We start from the raw sequence: 15,474 nt of genomic DNA, 5'->3' as shown, positions 1-15,474 counted from the left end.
GGAGGAGGGTCCTTCCCTTCTTGGACCCTTCAGCCTCCCCAGATGGGGCGGCCTTCCTTTTCTTGTCTCCCCCGGATGGGGGGAGAAATTTCCTCTTCCTCCTCCTCGTTTCCGTGGGAGGAGGGCGCCTCGGTGTTATCGGATGATGAGTCCGATACAACCTTGCGCCGGAGACCTTTCCTGGTCCCTGCGGCCTTCTTCTTGGCCTTCTTCTCCGGCGCCTCATAAGGCGCCGGAACCAGCATCTCCGTTAAGAGAGCCCTTGCTGGATCTTCGGGCAGCGGGGCCGGACAATCGATCCGCTCCGCTGTCGCTACCCAGTCCTGTTAAAATGGCATGGATGCTCGGATCCTTCACATGATTATACTGAGGAAAGGAACATCTTATAAGATATAAGGAGCTTACCGGATTGGCAGGGCGCTTGGCGCTGAGTCCGCGATCCTCGGTAAGGGGAGGAGGCTCCTCGGCGGACTTGAACAACACCTTCCAGATGTCTTGGTACGTCGTGTCGAAAAGCTCTCGCGGCGTCTGGTGCTTGGCCGGGTCGAACTCCCACATATTGAATGCCCGTCTTTAACATGGGAGGATCCGGCGGAAGAGCATGACCTGGACCACGTTGACAAGCTTGATTTTCTTGCTTATCATGTTTTTAACACAGTTCTGGAGTCCGGTCAGCTCCACCGATGAGCCCCAGGATAGGCCCTTCTCTTTCCAGGAGGTGAGCCGCATGGGGATGCCGGATCGAAATTCAGGGGCCGCCACCCAGTTGGTGTCGCACGGCTCGGTGATGTAGAACCACCCCGATTGCCACCCCTTCACGGTCTCCACATAGAAGCCTTCGAGCCAGGTGACGTTGGGCTTTTTGCCCACCATAGCGCCTCCGCACTCCGCTTGCTGGCCGACCACCACCTTCGGTTTCACGTTGAAGGTCTTCAGCCACAGGCCGAAGTGGGGCTTGATGCGGAGGAAGGCCTCGCACACGACGATAAACGCCGAGATGTTGAGGATGAAATTGGGGGCCAGATCATGGAAGTCCAGCCCGTAGTAGAACATGAGCCCGCGAACAAATGGGTGGAGGGGAAATCCCAGCCCGCGGACGAAGTGGGTAAGGAATACAACCCTCTCGTGGGGTTTTGGAGTAGGGACGATCTGCCCCGCGTCTGGGAGCCGGTGCGCGATGTCTGCGGCCAGGTATCCGGCTTCCCGGAGCTTCGTAATGTTCTCCTCCGTAACGGAGGAGACCATCCACTAGCCCCCCGCTCCGGACATGTTGGGAATGGTTTTTGCAGAGAAAATGAGAACTTGGGCACTGGAGCTCGAGTCTTTGTCCCTTTATAAGGGAAGAAGAAGGCATGGGTGAAAAGGAGGAGTCTTTGTCCCTTTATAAGGGCGGCAGAAACTGTGCGCCTCCCCACTTGCCTGGTAAACTCGCTTATTCCCCAAGCACCATGATTGATGGTGCGGTTAGGTTACCCACACCCGTATTGATGAGAATCATGTGATAAGGGGACACGATCTCTGCTTCGACAAGACGTGCCAGGAAAACCGCCTCGCAATATGTGCAGTAGCTGGTTGAGAAAAACGGTTCGAATAATGACTGGGCCACGGCGTGATGTCATGCTATGAAATTTGTCAACAGATTAGATTTATGGGAAATTGTACTCTCTACGGTGGTATGTGGAATTTGTTTTGCAGAGCCGGACACGATCCTTGTGTTCAAAATCTTCTATGGAGTATTCGGAGGAGGAACCCGCCCTGCAATGCCGAAGACAATCCGCGCGCCGGACTCATCGTCATTGAAGCCTGGTTTAGGGGCTACTGAGGGAGTCCTGGATTAGGGGGTCCTCGTACAGCCGGACTATATACTTTGGCCGGACTGTTGGACTATGAAGATACAAGATTGAAGACTTTGTCCCGTGTCCGGGTGGGACTCTCCTTGGCGTGGAAGGCAAGCTTGGCAATTCGGATATGTAGATCTCCTCCCTTGTAACCGACTCTGTGTAACCCTAGCCCCCTCTGGTGTCTATATAAACCGGAGGGTTTAGTCCGTAGGACAACAACAATCATAATCATAGGCTAGCTTCTAGGGTTTAGCCTCTACGATCTCGTGGTAGATCAACTCTTGTAATACTCATATCATCAAGATCAATCAAGCAGGAAGTAGGGTATTACCTCCATCGAGAGGGCCCGAACCTGGGTAAACATTGTGTCCCCCACCTCCTGTTACCATCCGCCTTAGACGCACAGTTCGGGACCCCCTACCCGAGATCCGCCGGTTTTGACACCGACAGCGGGCCGTCCTCCTCGACCTCCGGCGTGGCTTTGAGCACGGGGCCGATGTCGCAGGCCGTCGCCAAGACCGTCTCCTCCTCTGCTCCGCCACCTCTCTCCTTCCCGCCGGGGTTTTCACCCCGGCCTCGGTTCGCCGCGGCTGCGCGTGCTCCGGTGAGTCAAACCCCCTCAATGCTTGCTTGTAGATGTAGATTAGGGGTTTATTTCTTAGGCATCTACTAGTAGTTAGTGGATTCGATAGGATTGTAGCAGATCCGATTGGATGCGATCCCAATCGAATCCAATCGGACTGATCTGTTCTTGTTTTGTACAATGTGTGTGTGGCAGGATAATTTTCTTGTGCTACTGTTGTGTCCTATGATCTGTGTTCATGCTAGTAGCTGTGTTCATGCTACAATCATGTTCATGTTAACTGATGAATGTTATACTTACGACATGTTCTTGTTGACTGATGAATGCTAGAATCATGTTGACTGATGGCATGTTCATGTTCAAGCTAGGATCATGTTCATGTTTCATGTTGCTAACATACATGTTCAAGCTAGGATCATGTTCATGTTTCATGTTGCTAACATACATGTTCAAGCTAGGGTTTGTGTTGAATGTTATACGTGCATGTAGTAGGACCATTTTAGGATGGTGCCAAATCTGCATGGCTGCACATGGGTGCTATTGGCACTTGTTGTTGCTATTTTTAGATGTTTCCATGGTTAGGATAGTGTAGTGATGAGTGCCAGTTGCAACAAAGCTGATGCCACTGATCAGTGGACTTGCCCAACAGCAAGTCAACTGATCGGTGCCACTGATCAGTGGCATTTGCCCAACAACACAAGTGTCATTCATAAGTGGCATTTTCTCATAGGCAAATGCCACTTATCAATGGCACTTGCTAATGGGCAAGTCCACTTATCAGTGCCACTGATCAGTGTCATTTTCCTAACAACAAGTGCCATTGATAAGTGGCATTTGCTCAAAGAGTTTGTGTACTGATCAGTGGCATTTGCTCTTGGGAAAATGTCTCTGATCAGTGCCATTTTGCAAAGAGTTTGTGCACTAATACTTGTCATCTTACCTGACAAGATACTGAAGACTGATTGGGATGTGGCGGGAGGAGGAGCTCAGGTGGTGGCCGGAGCTGAGCGCGCTGAGGATTTCATCCCCACAAACAGGTGGCTCAGGACGGTGGACCTGCCTGGCAGGATCGCCTTCATGAGCCTGCCTCGCTCAAGGGGACGATCTCCGAGGCAGGGCCATGAGGAGAAGGCCAGGGAGCCGATGCGCTTCTACCAGCAGATCAAGGACAACGAGGACCTCTCCATGCTCGTCGTCCCTCGCAAGTTCGTGGAGGTGATGAACACATGGCTGGTCATCAAGCGGCTCCCGCGCGTGGTCAGGCTGTCGGCGAACAAGCGATGTGTGTTCTGGGTGCAGGTCCAAAACTTCGAGGGGCACATGGTGCTTGGCTGGGGCTGGAACTACTTCTGCCGCCGCCACCAGATCGTCCCCGGCGACCTCACCGTTGTGCGCATCTCAGGACTCGGACTGAAGGTTCAGATCTACAACCACGACTCCTCGGTCATGTGCAGGTTTCGTTGCAGCAGGCACAATTGCATTGGTAACATCGAGCAGGCTATGTAGTTAAGTTAAGTAAGGTGTTAGTGGAGAACTTTTATGGTGTGTGGCGAGACTTGAGCTGGGAACTTGTTCATATTTTGGCCAGGAGCAGCACCCTGGCATGGAGCAGGGAAGGAGGATGCCCCTGCTGTTAATCTAGACTTATGCTATGTAGTTAAGTAGTTTGCTTGCTGTGTTTGATTTCATTTGGTTGCCTGCTGTTGTGCTGTTGTTGTTGTGTTGATCATGTGGTGGTAAGGCCACCACATTTGAATGGGGTGAGCAGAACACAAACACTGTTTGAAACCAAACAGCTGAAGTTTGCATCTGCTCACACCCTAAGCACAAAAACGGCAACCAAACAGCAGGGGGTAAGTGCCTCTCCATGCGATGCAGGCAACCAAATAGGTTGCATCTGCTGCATATGAGGCTGCATTTCATCAACCAGACTGGTTGAAGATGGACATGCAATGCAACTACTGTTGCAAACTGCAACCAAACATGCCCTAAAGAACTTTGATTCTCTTTTGTTGGATAGGGTATAAGGCCGGATTTCGCCTGTCGTAGTTTCACGGAAAAAATCCACAAATTTGACCGTCTCAACAAATGTAGTAATTGTGAGACACGCAGAGGGTTCATGCTGGAACAGCTCTTGGTCATTCATCATTTGCACCGCTCCTGGAGCCATACATACGTCTGCCTGCTCGCTTCTGAGCTGCTTCAGCTTTCCATGCAGCTTCTTCTGCACCCTAAAGTTGAGAAGAAACAAGGTGCTAGTACGATCAATGATACCTTTTGGCTCAACTTTATCCTAGTTTTGCCGAAGGAGCAACCCCTTTTTTCACTTTAAATTGGTCCAAATACGCAGAATTTCTGACTTTTCGCGGAGGACTAGATCCAGTAACCGGTGGTCTCTGGCTGACCGATATTGTGCACCATCATTTAGCTATTGCTATTCTTTTCCTAATCGCAGGTCATATGTATAGGACCAATTGGGGTATTAGCCATGGACTTAAAGATATTTTGGAGGCTCACAAGGGCCCATTTACAGGACAAGGCCATAAGGGTCTTTATGAAATCTTAACAACGTCATGGCATGCTCAATTATCTCTTAACCTAGCTATGCTAGGCTCTACAACCATTGTTGTAGCTCATCATATGTATTCTATGCCTCCCTATCCATACCTAGCTACTGACTATGGTACACAACTTTCCTTGTTCACACACCACATGTGGATTGGCGGATTTCTAATAGTCGGTGCTGCTGCACATGCAGCAATTTTTATGGTAAGAGACTATGATCCAACTACTCGATACAACGATCTATTAGATCGCGTCCTTAGACACCGCGATGCAATCATATCCCACCTTAACTGGGTATGTATATTTCTAGGTTTTCACAGTTTTGGCTTGTACATTCATAATGATACCATGAGTGCTTTAGGCCGTCCACAAGATATGTTTTCGGATACTGCCATACAATTACAACCTATCTTTGCTCAATGGGTACAAATATCCATGCTACTGCGCCTGGCGTAACAGCTCCTGGTGCAACAACAAGTACTAGCTTAACGTGGGAGGCGGCGAGTTAGTAGCAGTAGGTGGCAAAGTTGCTTTGTTACCTATTCCATTAGGAACCGCAGATTTTTTAGTCCATCACATTCATGCATTTACCATACATGTGACTGTATTAATACTTTTGAAAGGTGTTTTATTTGCTCGGAGTTCCCGTTTGATACCCGATAAAGCAAATCTAGGTTTTCGCTTTCCTTGCGATGGGCCTGGCCGAGGGGGAACATGTCAAGTATCCGCCTGGGATCATGTTTTCTTAGGTTTATTCTGGATGTACAATGCAATTTCGGTAGTCATTTTCCATTTCAGTTGGAAAATGCAGTCGGATGTTTGGGGTACTATAAGTGATCAAGGGGTGGTAACTCATATTACAGGGGGAAACTTTGCACAGAGTTCCATTACGATTAATGGGTAGCTTCGAGATTTCTTGTGGGCACAGGCATCGCAAGTCATTCAGTCTTATGGTTCTTCATTATCTGCATATGGTCTTTTTTTCTTAGGTGCTCATTTTGTCTGGGCCTTCAGTTTAATGTTTTTATTCAGCGGCCGTGGTTATTGGCAAGAACTCATTGAATCTATCGTTTGGGCTCATAACAAATTAAAAGTTGCTCCTGCTACTCATCCTAGAGCCTTGAGCATTATACAAGGACGTGCTGTAGGAGTAACCCATTACCTTCTGGGTGGAATTGCCACGACATGGGCATTCTTCTTAGCGAGAATTATTGCAGTAGGATAGTGGCTAGGAGGATTTGAAAGGCATTATGGAATTAAGATTTCCCAGGTTTAGCCAAGGCTTAGCTCAGGACCCCACTACTCGTCGTATTTGGATTGGTATTGCTACCGCACATGATTTCGAAAGTCATGATGATATTACTGAAGAACGTCTTTATCAGAACATTTTTGCTTCTCACTTTGGGCAATTAGCAATAATCTTTCTATGGACGTCCGGAAATATGTTTCATGTAGCTTGGCAAGGAAATTTTGAATCATGGATACAGGATCATTTACACGTAAGACCTATTGCTCATGCGATTTGGGATCCTCATTTTGGTCAACCCGCCGTGGAAGCCTTTACTCGAGGAGGTGCTGCTGGTCCAGTGAATATTGCTTATTCTAGAGTTTATCAGTGGTGGTATACAATAGGATTACGCACCAATGAGGATCTTTATACTGGAGCTCTTTTTCTATTATTTATTTCTACGCTGTCCTTAATAGCGGGTTGGTTACATCTACAACCCAAATGGAAACCAAGCCTTTCGTGGTTCAAAAACGCGGAATCTCGTCTCAATCATCATTTGTCAGGACTTTTCGGGGTAAGTTCTTTGGCTTGGACAGGACATTTAGTTCATGTTGCTATTCCCGCATCCAGGGGGAGTACGTTCGATGGAATAATTTCTTAGATGTATTACCCTATCCCAGGGGTTGGGACCCCTTTTGACGGGTCAATGGAATCTTTATGCCCAAAACCCTGATTCGAGTAATCATTTATTTGGTACCGGTCAAGGAGCGGGAACTGCCATTCTAACTCTTCTTGGGGGATTCCATCCACAAACGCAAAGTTTGTGGCCGACCGATATGGCTCACCATCATTTAGCTATTGCATTTATTTTTCTCATTGCCGGTCACATGTATCGAACTAACTTCGGAATTGGGCACAGTATTAAAGATCTTTTAGAAGCGCATACTCCTCCGGGGGGTCGATTAGGGCGTGGGCATAAGGGCCTTTATGACACAATCAACAATTTGATTCATTTTCAGTTAGGTCTTGCTCTAGCTTCTTTAGGGGTTATTACTTCCTTAGTAGCTCAACATATGTACTCTTTACCTCCTTATGCATTCATAGCACAAGACTTTACTACTCAAGCTGCTTTATATACTCATCACCAATATATTGCAGGGTTCATCATGACAGGGGCTTTTGCTCATGGAGCTATTTTTTCATTAGGGATTACAATCCGGAACAGGATGAGGATAATGTATTGGCAAGAATGTTAGACCATAAAGAAGCTATCATATCTCATTTAATTTGGGCTAGCCTCTTTCTAGGATTCCATACCTTGGGCCTTTATGTTCATAACGACGTCATGCTTGCTTTTGGTACTCCAGAAAAGCAAATCTTGATCGAACCTATATTTGCCCAATGGATACAATCTGCTCATGGCAAGACGACATATGGGTTCGATATACTCTTATCTTCAACGAATGGCCCCGCTTTCAATGCGGGTCGAAGCCTATGGTTGCCCAGATGGTTGAATGCTGTTAATGAGAATAGTAATTCGCTTTTCTTAACAATAGGACCTGGGGATTTCTTGGTTCATCATGCTATTGCTCTAGGTTTGCATACAACTACATTGATTTTAGTAAAGGGCGCTTTAGATGCACGCGGTTCCAAATTAATGCCAGATAAAACGGATTTTGGATATAGTTTTCCTTGTGACGGCCCAGGGTGCGGCGGTACTTGTGATATTTCTGCTTGCGACGCATTTTATTTGGCAGTTTTCTGGATGTTAAATACCATTGGGTGGGTTACTTTTTATTGGCATTGGAAACATATCACATTATGGCAGGGCAACGTTTCACAATTTAATGAATCCTCCACTTATTTGATGGGATGGTTAAGAGATTACCTATGGTTAAACTCTTCACAACTTATCAATGGATATAATCCTTTTGGGATGAATAGTTTATCGGTATGGGCGTGGATGTTCTTATTTGGACATCTTGTTTGGGCTACTCGATTTATGTTCTTAATTTCCTGGCGGGGGTATTGGCAGGAATTAATTGAGACTTTAGCATGGGCTCATGAACGCCCACCTTTAGCTAATTTAATTCGCTGGAGAGATAAGCCCGTGGCTCTTTCCATTGTGCAAGCAAGATTGGTTGGATTAGCTCACTTTTCCGTGGGTTATATATTCACTTATGCAGCTTTCTTGATTGCCTCAACATCAGGCAAGTTTGGTTAATTTAGTTTGTTTTTTTGTACTGTATCAGCACCTAGTTCATTACTCTTGATAGAGAGGGAGGATCTGCCTTTTTAGATTTCTTTTTCTATTTATTTTTCCATCTAGGATTAGAACCGTATACTTGGTAATAATAGCAACGACACATTATGGCAAAAAAAAGTTTGATTCAGAGGGAGAAGAAGCGGCAGAAATTAGAACAGAAATATCATTTGATTCGTCAATCTTTAAAAAAAAGATAAGAAGCAAAGTTTCTCCCTTGAGTTTGAGTGAAAAAACGAAAATGCGAGAAAAATTGCAATCCCTACCGCGTAATAGTGCACCTACACGCCTTCATCGACGTTGTTTTTTGACCGGAAGACCTAGAGCTAACTATCGACATTTTGGGCTATCCGGACACGTACTTCGAGAAATGGTTTATGAGTGTTTGTTACCGGGTGCAACAAGATCCAGTTGGTAAGGATAAAATACCCTTTCGTATTTGTATGGATTTCTGGAATTGATGGGAGCCCTCTTTACCACTCTGTATAAATGGACTATTCTATTTGTATAGATATTGGTAGAGGGGCGTATCCAACCCTCTTTTATCCACTAGTTACCCCTCTTTAGTTTAAGAGTATAGAGCAGTTTGGTAGCTCATAAGGCTCATAACCTTGGGGTTGCGGGTTCGATTCCCACTACCGCCTCCATACTCCTTCTTTATGATATATGCATGATATAATATATACATCATGCATTTGTATCTGGATTTTTTGATTTCCTAAAAGAGTTTTGGTCTAACAGTTTTTTCTCGGAAGAAGCAAAAAAATAAAAGAAAGAATAAAATATGAAAGAAAAGCGTCCATTGTCTAATGGATAGGACAGAGGTCTTCTAAACCTTTGGTATAGGTTCAAATCCTATTGGACGCAATCTTATTTCTATCTATTCTTTAAATAACTATACTAAACTAAAAACAAAGAAAACTTTTTTGCATGATTCAAATGAAAAAGCTTTCTCAATGATTCCTATTCTACTAACAAGAGTAGACATGCAAAATTTATTTGTTACTGAAGAGAAAACCGTTCCAGCTGTTCCTGAATAGCTTCCTTCAAAAGGATTTCCGCTTGCTCGGTGAATGTCTTGCTAGAAGATATAATTTCTTGGAATTGAGGTTTAGTATCTTTTAGATGTTTACGTAACTCATCCAGAAATTTATTTACCTGTTGAATTTCTAACGAATCAAGATATCCTCTTGTTCCGGTATAAATAGTAGCTATCTGCTCTTCCACTGGGAGAGGATTTGCCTGGGATTATTTAAGAAATTCCCTTAATCGTCGACCCCTTGCCAATTGATTCTGACTTGTTTTATCGAGAGCAGAGGCGAATTGTGCAAAGGCTTGTAACTCTGCGAATTGCGCTAGTTCCAATTTTGATTTGCCAGCTACTTGTTTCATGGCTTTAATTTGAGCCGCGGATCCTACTCTGGAAACAGAAATACCCACATTAATAGCGGGTCGAATTCCGGCATTGAATAGATCCGCAGATAAGAATATTTGTCCATCTGTAATGGAGATTACATTAGTAGGAATATAGGCGGAAACGTCTCCAGATTGAGTCTGAACTATTGGTAAAGCGGTCATACTTCCTTCGCCTAAAAGAGAATTTAATTTAGCGGCTCTTTCTAAAAGGCGTGAATGCAAATAAAAAACATCCCCTGGATAAGCCTCACGGCCGGGAGGTCTTCTTAATAGAAGGGACATTTGGCGATAAGCTTGTGCCTGTTTGGAGAGATCATCATAAATTATTAAAGTATGCCGTTCGCGGTACATAAAATACTCAGCCAGGGCTGCTCCCGTATAAGGAGCGAGGTATTGTAATGTAGCAGGTGAATCCGCCATTTCAGCTACTACAATAGTGTATTCCATAGCCCCCTCCTCGTGGAAAGTAGTTACTACTTGAGCTACGGAGGATGCCCTTTGACCGATAGCTACATAAACACATATTACACCTTGGCCTTTTTGATTGAGAATTGTATCTGTGGCTACTGCTGTTTTGCCAGTCTGTCTGTCCCCAATAATTAACTCTCGCTGACCGCGCCCTATAGGGATCATCGAATCGATAGCAATAAGCCCTGTTTGAAGAGGTTCGTATACGGAACGCCTGGAAATTATACTTGGAGCAGGAGATTCAATTAAGCGAGATTCGGAAGCTATAATTTCGCCTTTCCCATCAATAGGTTTAGCCAGAGCATTTACAACACGACCCAAGTAAGCCTCACTCACGGGTATCTGAGCACTTCTTCCTGTTGCTTTTACAAAACTTCCCTCTTGTATCATCAACCCATCGCCCATTAATACAATCCCAACATTTTTGGATTCCAAATTCAGAGCAATACCCCTAGTACCTTCTGCAAATTCGACTAATTCACCTGACATTATTTCACCAAGACCTATAATACGAGCAATCCCATCCCCCACTTGAACTACGCGACCTATATTCTCAATCCCTACTTTCCTATTATATTGTTCAATACGTTCGCGGAGAATTTTATGAATTTCGTCGACTCGAAGGGTTGCCATTAGTGTTTCTGACTCTTTTCTCGGAAGCAAGGGGAAAAATAATGCCTAAATTCTAAACGAAAGTAGAAGTTCAAGGCCTAATTAATTTAATTATCTATTCCATTCCAGGGACCCGAGAATGCCAATATTAGCACGAATCGTACGGAAATGTAACTCGGTATTCAAACAACTATTCAGAGTTCCTAGAGCTCCTTGTACGGCCTGTTGGAAAACCCGCTGTCGAACCTGATTCATTGCCCTTTGTTTTTCAAAATAAAGGGTTTCGTTTTTAGACTTTTCCAATTGTTCCAAACTAATAGAAGTAGCATTAATCAAATTTGATTTTTCTCGTTCTATCTCAGAGTATCCATTCATTCGATACTCATCCGCTTCTAGTTCGACTTTCTGTAATCGAATCCGAGCTTTTTCGAGTTGCTCAATGGTCCCTCTACGCAATTCTTCTGAATTTCAAATAGTACTCAAGATCCTCTGTTTTTGTTTATCTAATAAATCTTTTAATGAAAGTAGATTATTTTGTAAGTTTACAACTTTTATGATCTCTTCCCGAACCAAACATGAATCTTTCGATTCATTTGGCTCTCACGCTCCTTTTTTTTCTATAGCTATTTCCATATCTTTTTTTTAAGTAATGAGCCTATCCTCTATCTTCTTTTTTATGTTTATATTTCAATATACCGAAACCTATATAAGACTAGATAAATATTAAGAGGACTCTTCCGCCTAGATAAAAATATATCATGGTCAGCAAAGTTGTTTCTTTATTTTTATTTGCCCTCTAGTTAATAATTTCAATTTCATTAAGAAAAACTAACTAAATAAATGGAAAATGAAAATTAATAGAATTCTTTTTTATTTTTTTCTTCAAATCCAAAAAATTTCTCTTTTTTATACATAGGTCGTCGATTCGGCATTGGTTAAAAAAGGGTAGGGTGCCCCCTTTTTTCTAGTAAATAGTTCAAACCATTTTATCGATATGAGTGTTCTATATCAGATAAATTTTACATTAGCTATTTCCCGTTTAAATTCGGTACTAATACTAATATAGTTGTAGAAAGAGTACCTCTTTTTGCCTGGACTTCAAGCAGTTTAGCTTTAACCATGTTAATGGTCTCACATTCTTGGTTTATAGAGAATCAAAGTTGATTTACCAATGAGTCGCGAAATGCTATGGTTCTTCCATATGATTTCTGAATTTATTCAGAAGTAATTCGTCGAGATCGTGCACCCTTTTCTTATTTATCCGAAAAATACTAAAAAATATTATAAAGTGCAGCCGGATAGATCCAATCTATTCTTGAAATAGACAACTCGCACACACTCCCTTTCCAAAAAAATCAAAACACCAACCACTACAGTTAGACTTTTAGATTTGTTGCTAAAATATCGGTATTAAGCCCGAAACTGCCAGTGGATGGCCAGTGAGCTAAAAAAACGAAAGAATGGGTTACATTTTTCATATGCTCTCCTCTTATAGATAGGACGAACAAAGAACAAAGTTTTTCGATCACTTACTTCGCTCGCCCTTTTTTGATCGGTTTTTTTAATGCAAATAGATTCAATCTAGTAATTTCTTTTAGATTAAGTCTTACGTCTTGTTTGACCGGTGAAAGACTTCCTTTGTTGAAATGTTCTGTTCCCAAAATTCCTAAAATAAAAGGAAAAAACATTCCACTTTCCTAAACTAAGGACGGGAAATAAGAAGGTGAGCATATCTTCTAAATTAATAATACTCAACTCAGCCCTTCCTAGAATGGGGTATTATCTGTCCCGATAAATAGATAATTCCAGGAGTAATAAATAGGAGTAAATTAAATAAAGTATTGATATAATTGGAATTGCGGAAGCAAATACCAATTTACTAAAAAAGAAAAAAAAAGTATCTAATCGAAATCGAAAGAATTTTTTAAGATTAAACAAAAGGGTTCGCAAATAAAAGCGCTAGTGCCACAACTAGTCCATAAATTGTTAAAGCTTCCATAAAAGCTAGACTAAGAAATAAAGTACCTCGTATTTTACCTTCTGCTTCTGGCTGTCTCGCAATACCTTCTACAGCTTGTCCTGCAGCAGTACCTTGACCAACTCCAGGTCCAATAGAAGCAAGCCCTACGGCCAATCCAGCAGCAATAACAGAAGCAGCAGCAATTAGTGCATTCATGGTGAGTAGTTCCTCGTGTCAAAAAAAAGAAATGGTTAAGGATACAATCAACCAATAAATTCTTACTTCTAAGCTCTATTGGGGAGAAGTAAAGTAACTAAAAAGTACAAATTGAAATCAAATTGAAATGATAATGTGAATTGTCCGAACTACATAGAAGGGAATTCCATATCCATATATCGGATTAGATAATGAATCTAACCTAGGAATATATAATATAATATCCTATATATATATACATTTGTTTCTTCTATTTTGTTTGCATATTTTCTCATTTTCTATTGAATCGGATTCTAAAATCATTGCTTAAAGTGGAAACCCGCATAAAAGAGGACTCCACTTATAGACATTAAGGATATTATAGTATAGATCTAGCCTGACTCCACCCTCCTTAATGCATATATACTTTGAAAATTCCATAATATAGTCTATTCTCTCTCCTACAACTCTAGGCTATATATTCATACGCATTTCTAACTATTTTTTTGCAACCAAGCAGATTATCTGGAACCATGCATGAATTGAGCTAAGCTGCAAAAAAAATACTATTTCCAAAAAGAGTCAATTCAATGATGACCCTCCATGGATTCACCTATATAGGCTGTGGCTAATGTTGCAAAAATAAGAGCTTGAATACCGCTTGTAAATAATCCAAGAAACATGACCGGTATAGGGATTACTAAGGGGACTAAAGAAACAAGAACAACAACGACTAATTCATCCGCCAATATATTCCCGAAAAGTCGAAAGCTAAGCGATAATGGTTTTGTGAAATCTTCTAGGATGTTAATTGGTGAAAGGATTGGAGTTGGTTTAATATATTTCTCGAAATAGCTCAATCCTTTTTTGCTAAGACCAGCATAAAAATATGCCGCTGACGTGAGTAAAGCTAAAGCAATAGTAGTATTTATATCATTCGTGGGCGCTGCTAATTCCCCATGGGGTAACTCTATAATTTTCCAAGGTAAAAGAGCACCCGACCAATTCGAAACAAAAATAAAAAGGAACATAGTTCCAATAAAGGGAACCCAGGGACCATATTCTTCTCCAATCTGAGTTTTGCTCAAGTCTCGAATAAACTCAAGGACATATTCAAAAAAATTCTGACCGTCGGTCGGGATGGTTTGTGGGTTCCGAACAGCTATGACAACTGAACCTAGCAAGATAGTAATTACGACCCAAGAAGTGATGAGTACTTGGGCATGAATTTGGAAACCTCCTATTTGCCAATAGAAGTGTTGGCCTACTTCTACACCCGATATATCGTATAACCCCTTGAGTGTTTTAATGGAACAAGGTATAATATTCATATTGTCCTCTGATAAAAATTGAACTTCAAAAAAGGAATTCTTTTGATTCAACCATCTCTTTCTCAACTCAGCAACTTGAAGTATTAATCTTATATTTAGGATACCAAGAAAGCACATCAGATCATAATATATATCAATACCCTCTAATATATATCAATATTCCCCTTCTTTTTTCTATGCAAAAAAAATTCTATGCAAAAAAAAAAGATATAGTAGAGTAAGTGATTCCATAAATTTACGCAGTTGCCCAAGAATTCACTATATATTCTTAATCAACGATTTCTTATATAGAGAGAACGGCCCTCACAAATTGAAAATACTAATTTGTTAAGAATCAATCGAATTGAAGTCATAGTGTCATCGTTGGCTGGAATCGATATATTCGCGAGATCCGGGTCACAATTTGTATCGACTAAAGAAATAGTAGGAATCCCCAAAATGGCACATTCCCGAAGAGCTATATACTCTTTTTGCTGATCAAGGACGATCACAATGTCTGGCAATCTCGTCATATATTTGATCCCGCCGAGATACCTTTGCAAGGTAGATAATTTTCTCTTCAAGATTGCCACATCTCTTTTTGGGAGATGGTGGAATTTTCCCATTTTTTCTTCTGCTCTTAAGTCTCTAAATTGAGAAAGTCTAGTTTTCGTAATCGACCAATTCGTTAACATACCACTGAACCACTTTTTATTAACATAATGACAAGAAGATATTGGAACATTAATTTGAAAGAGATGATAGAAGCAGGAGTTCATTTTGGTCATGGTATTAAGAAATGGAATCCTAAAATGGCCCCTTACATTTCGGCAAAGCGTAAAGGTACTCATATTATAAATCTCGCTAGAACGGCTCGTTTTTTATCAGAAGCTTGTGATTTAGTTTTTGATGCAGCAAGTCAGGGAAAAAGTTTCTTAATTGTTGGTACCAAAAAAAGAGCAACAGATTTAGTAGCATCAGCTGCAATAAGGGCTCGTTGTCATTATGTTAATAAAAAGTGGTTCAGTGGTAT

The 15,474-nt window shown here is 42.2% G+C and overlaps 2 protein-coding genes, 1 non-coding gene and 1 pseudogene across 3 annotated transcripts; 2 read left to right on the top strand and 2 right to left on the bottom strand.

The window, feature by feature from the left end:
• The first annotated feature begins 7,485 nt into the window (after positions 1 to 7,485).
• Positions 7,486 to 8,893, top strand: LOC123123290 (photosystem I P700 chlorophyll a apoprotein A2-like). The gene has a single exon (XM_044543767.1). It carries the CDS (start codon positions 7,563 to 7,565, stop codon positions 8,439 to 8,441), a length of 879 nt encoding a protein of 292 aa, XP_044399702.1. The 5' UTR covers positions 7,486 to 7,562; the 3' UTR covers positions 8,442 to 8,893.
• A 363-nt stretch (positions 8,894 to 9,256) lies between these two features.
• On the bottom strand, positions 9,257 to 11,032 carry LOC123123287 (ATP synthase subunit alpha, chloroplastic-like; annotated as a pseudogene).
• On the top strand, positions 9,276 to 9,347 carry TRNAR-UCU (transfer RNA arginine (anticodon UCU)). The gene has a single exon. It is a non-coding gene; the product is annotated as a tRNA-Arg (tRNA).
• Positions 11,033 to 13,703: 2,671 nt separating the features above from the next.
• On the bottom strand, positions 13,704 to 15,403 carry LOC123123289 (ATP synthase subunit a, chloroplastic-like). Its single transcript, XM_044543766.1, has one exon. It carries the CDS (start codon positions 14,577 to 14,579, stop codon positions 13,719 to 13,721), a length of 861 nt encoding a protein of 286 aa, XP_044399701.1. The 5' UTR covers positions 14,580 to 15,403; the 3' UTR covers positions 13,704 to 13,718.
• Positions 15,404 to 15,474: the final 71 nt, after the last annotated feature.

The sequence above is a fragment of the Triticum aestivum genome, chromosome 5D (assembly GCF_018294505.1).
Source record: "Triticum aestivum cultivar Chinese Spring chromosome 5D, IWGSC CS RefSeq v2.1, whole genome shotgun sequence".
NCBI lineage: Eukaryota > Viridiplantae > Streptophyta > Magnoliopsida > Poales > Poaceae > Triticum > Triticum aestivum.
Note: the sequence above shows the minus strand (reverse complement) of the source record. Positions and strands in the feature narration are given on the sequence as shown.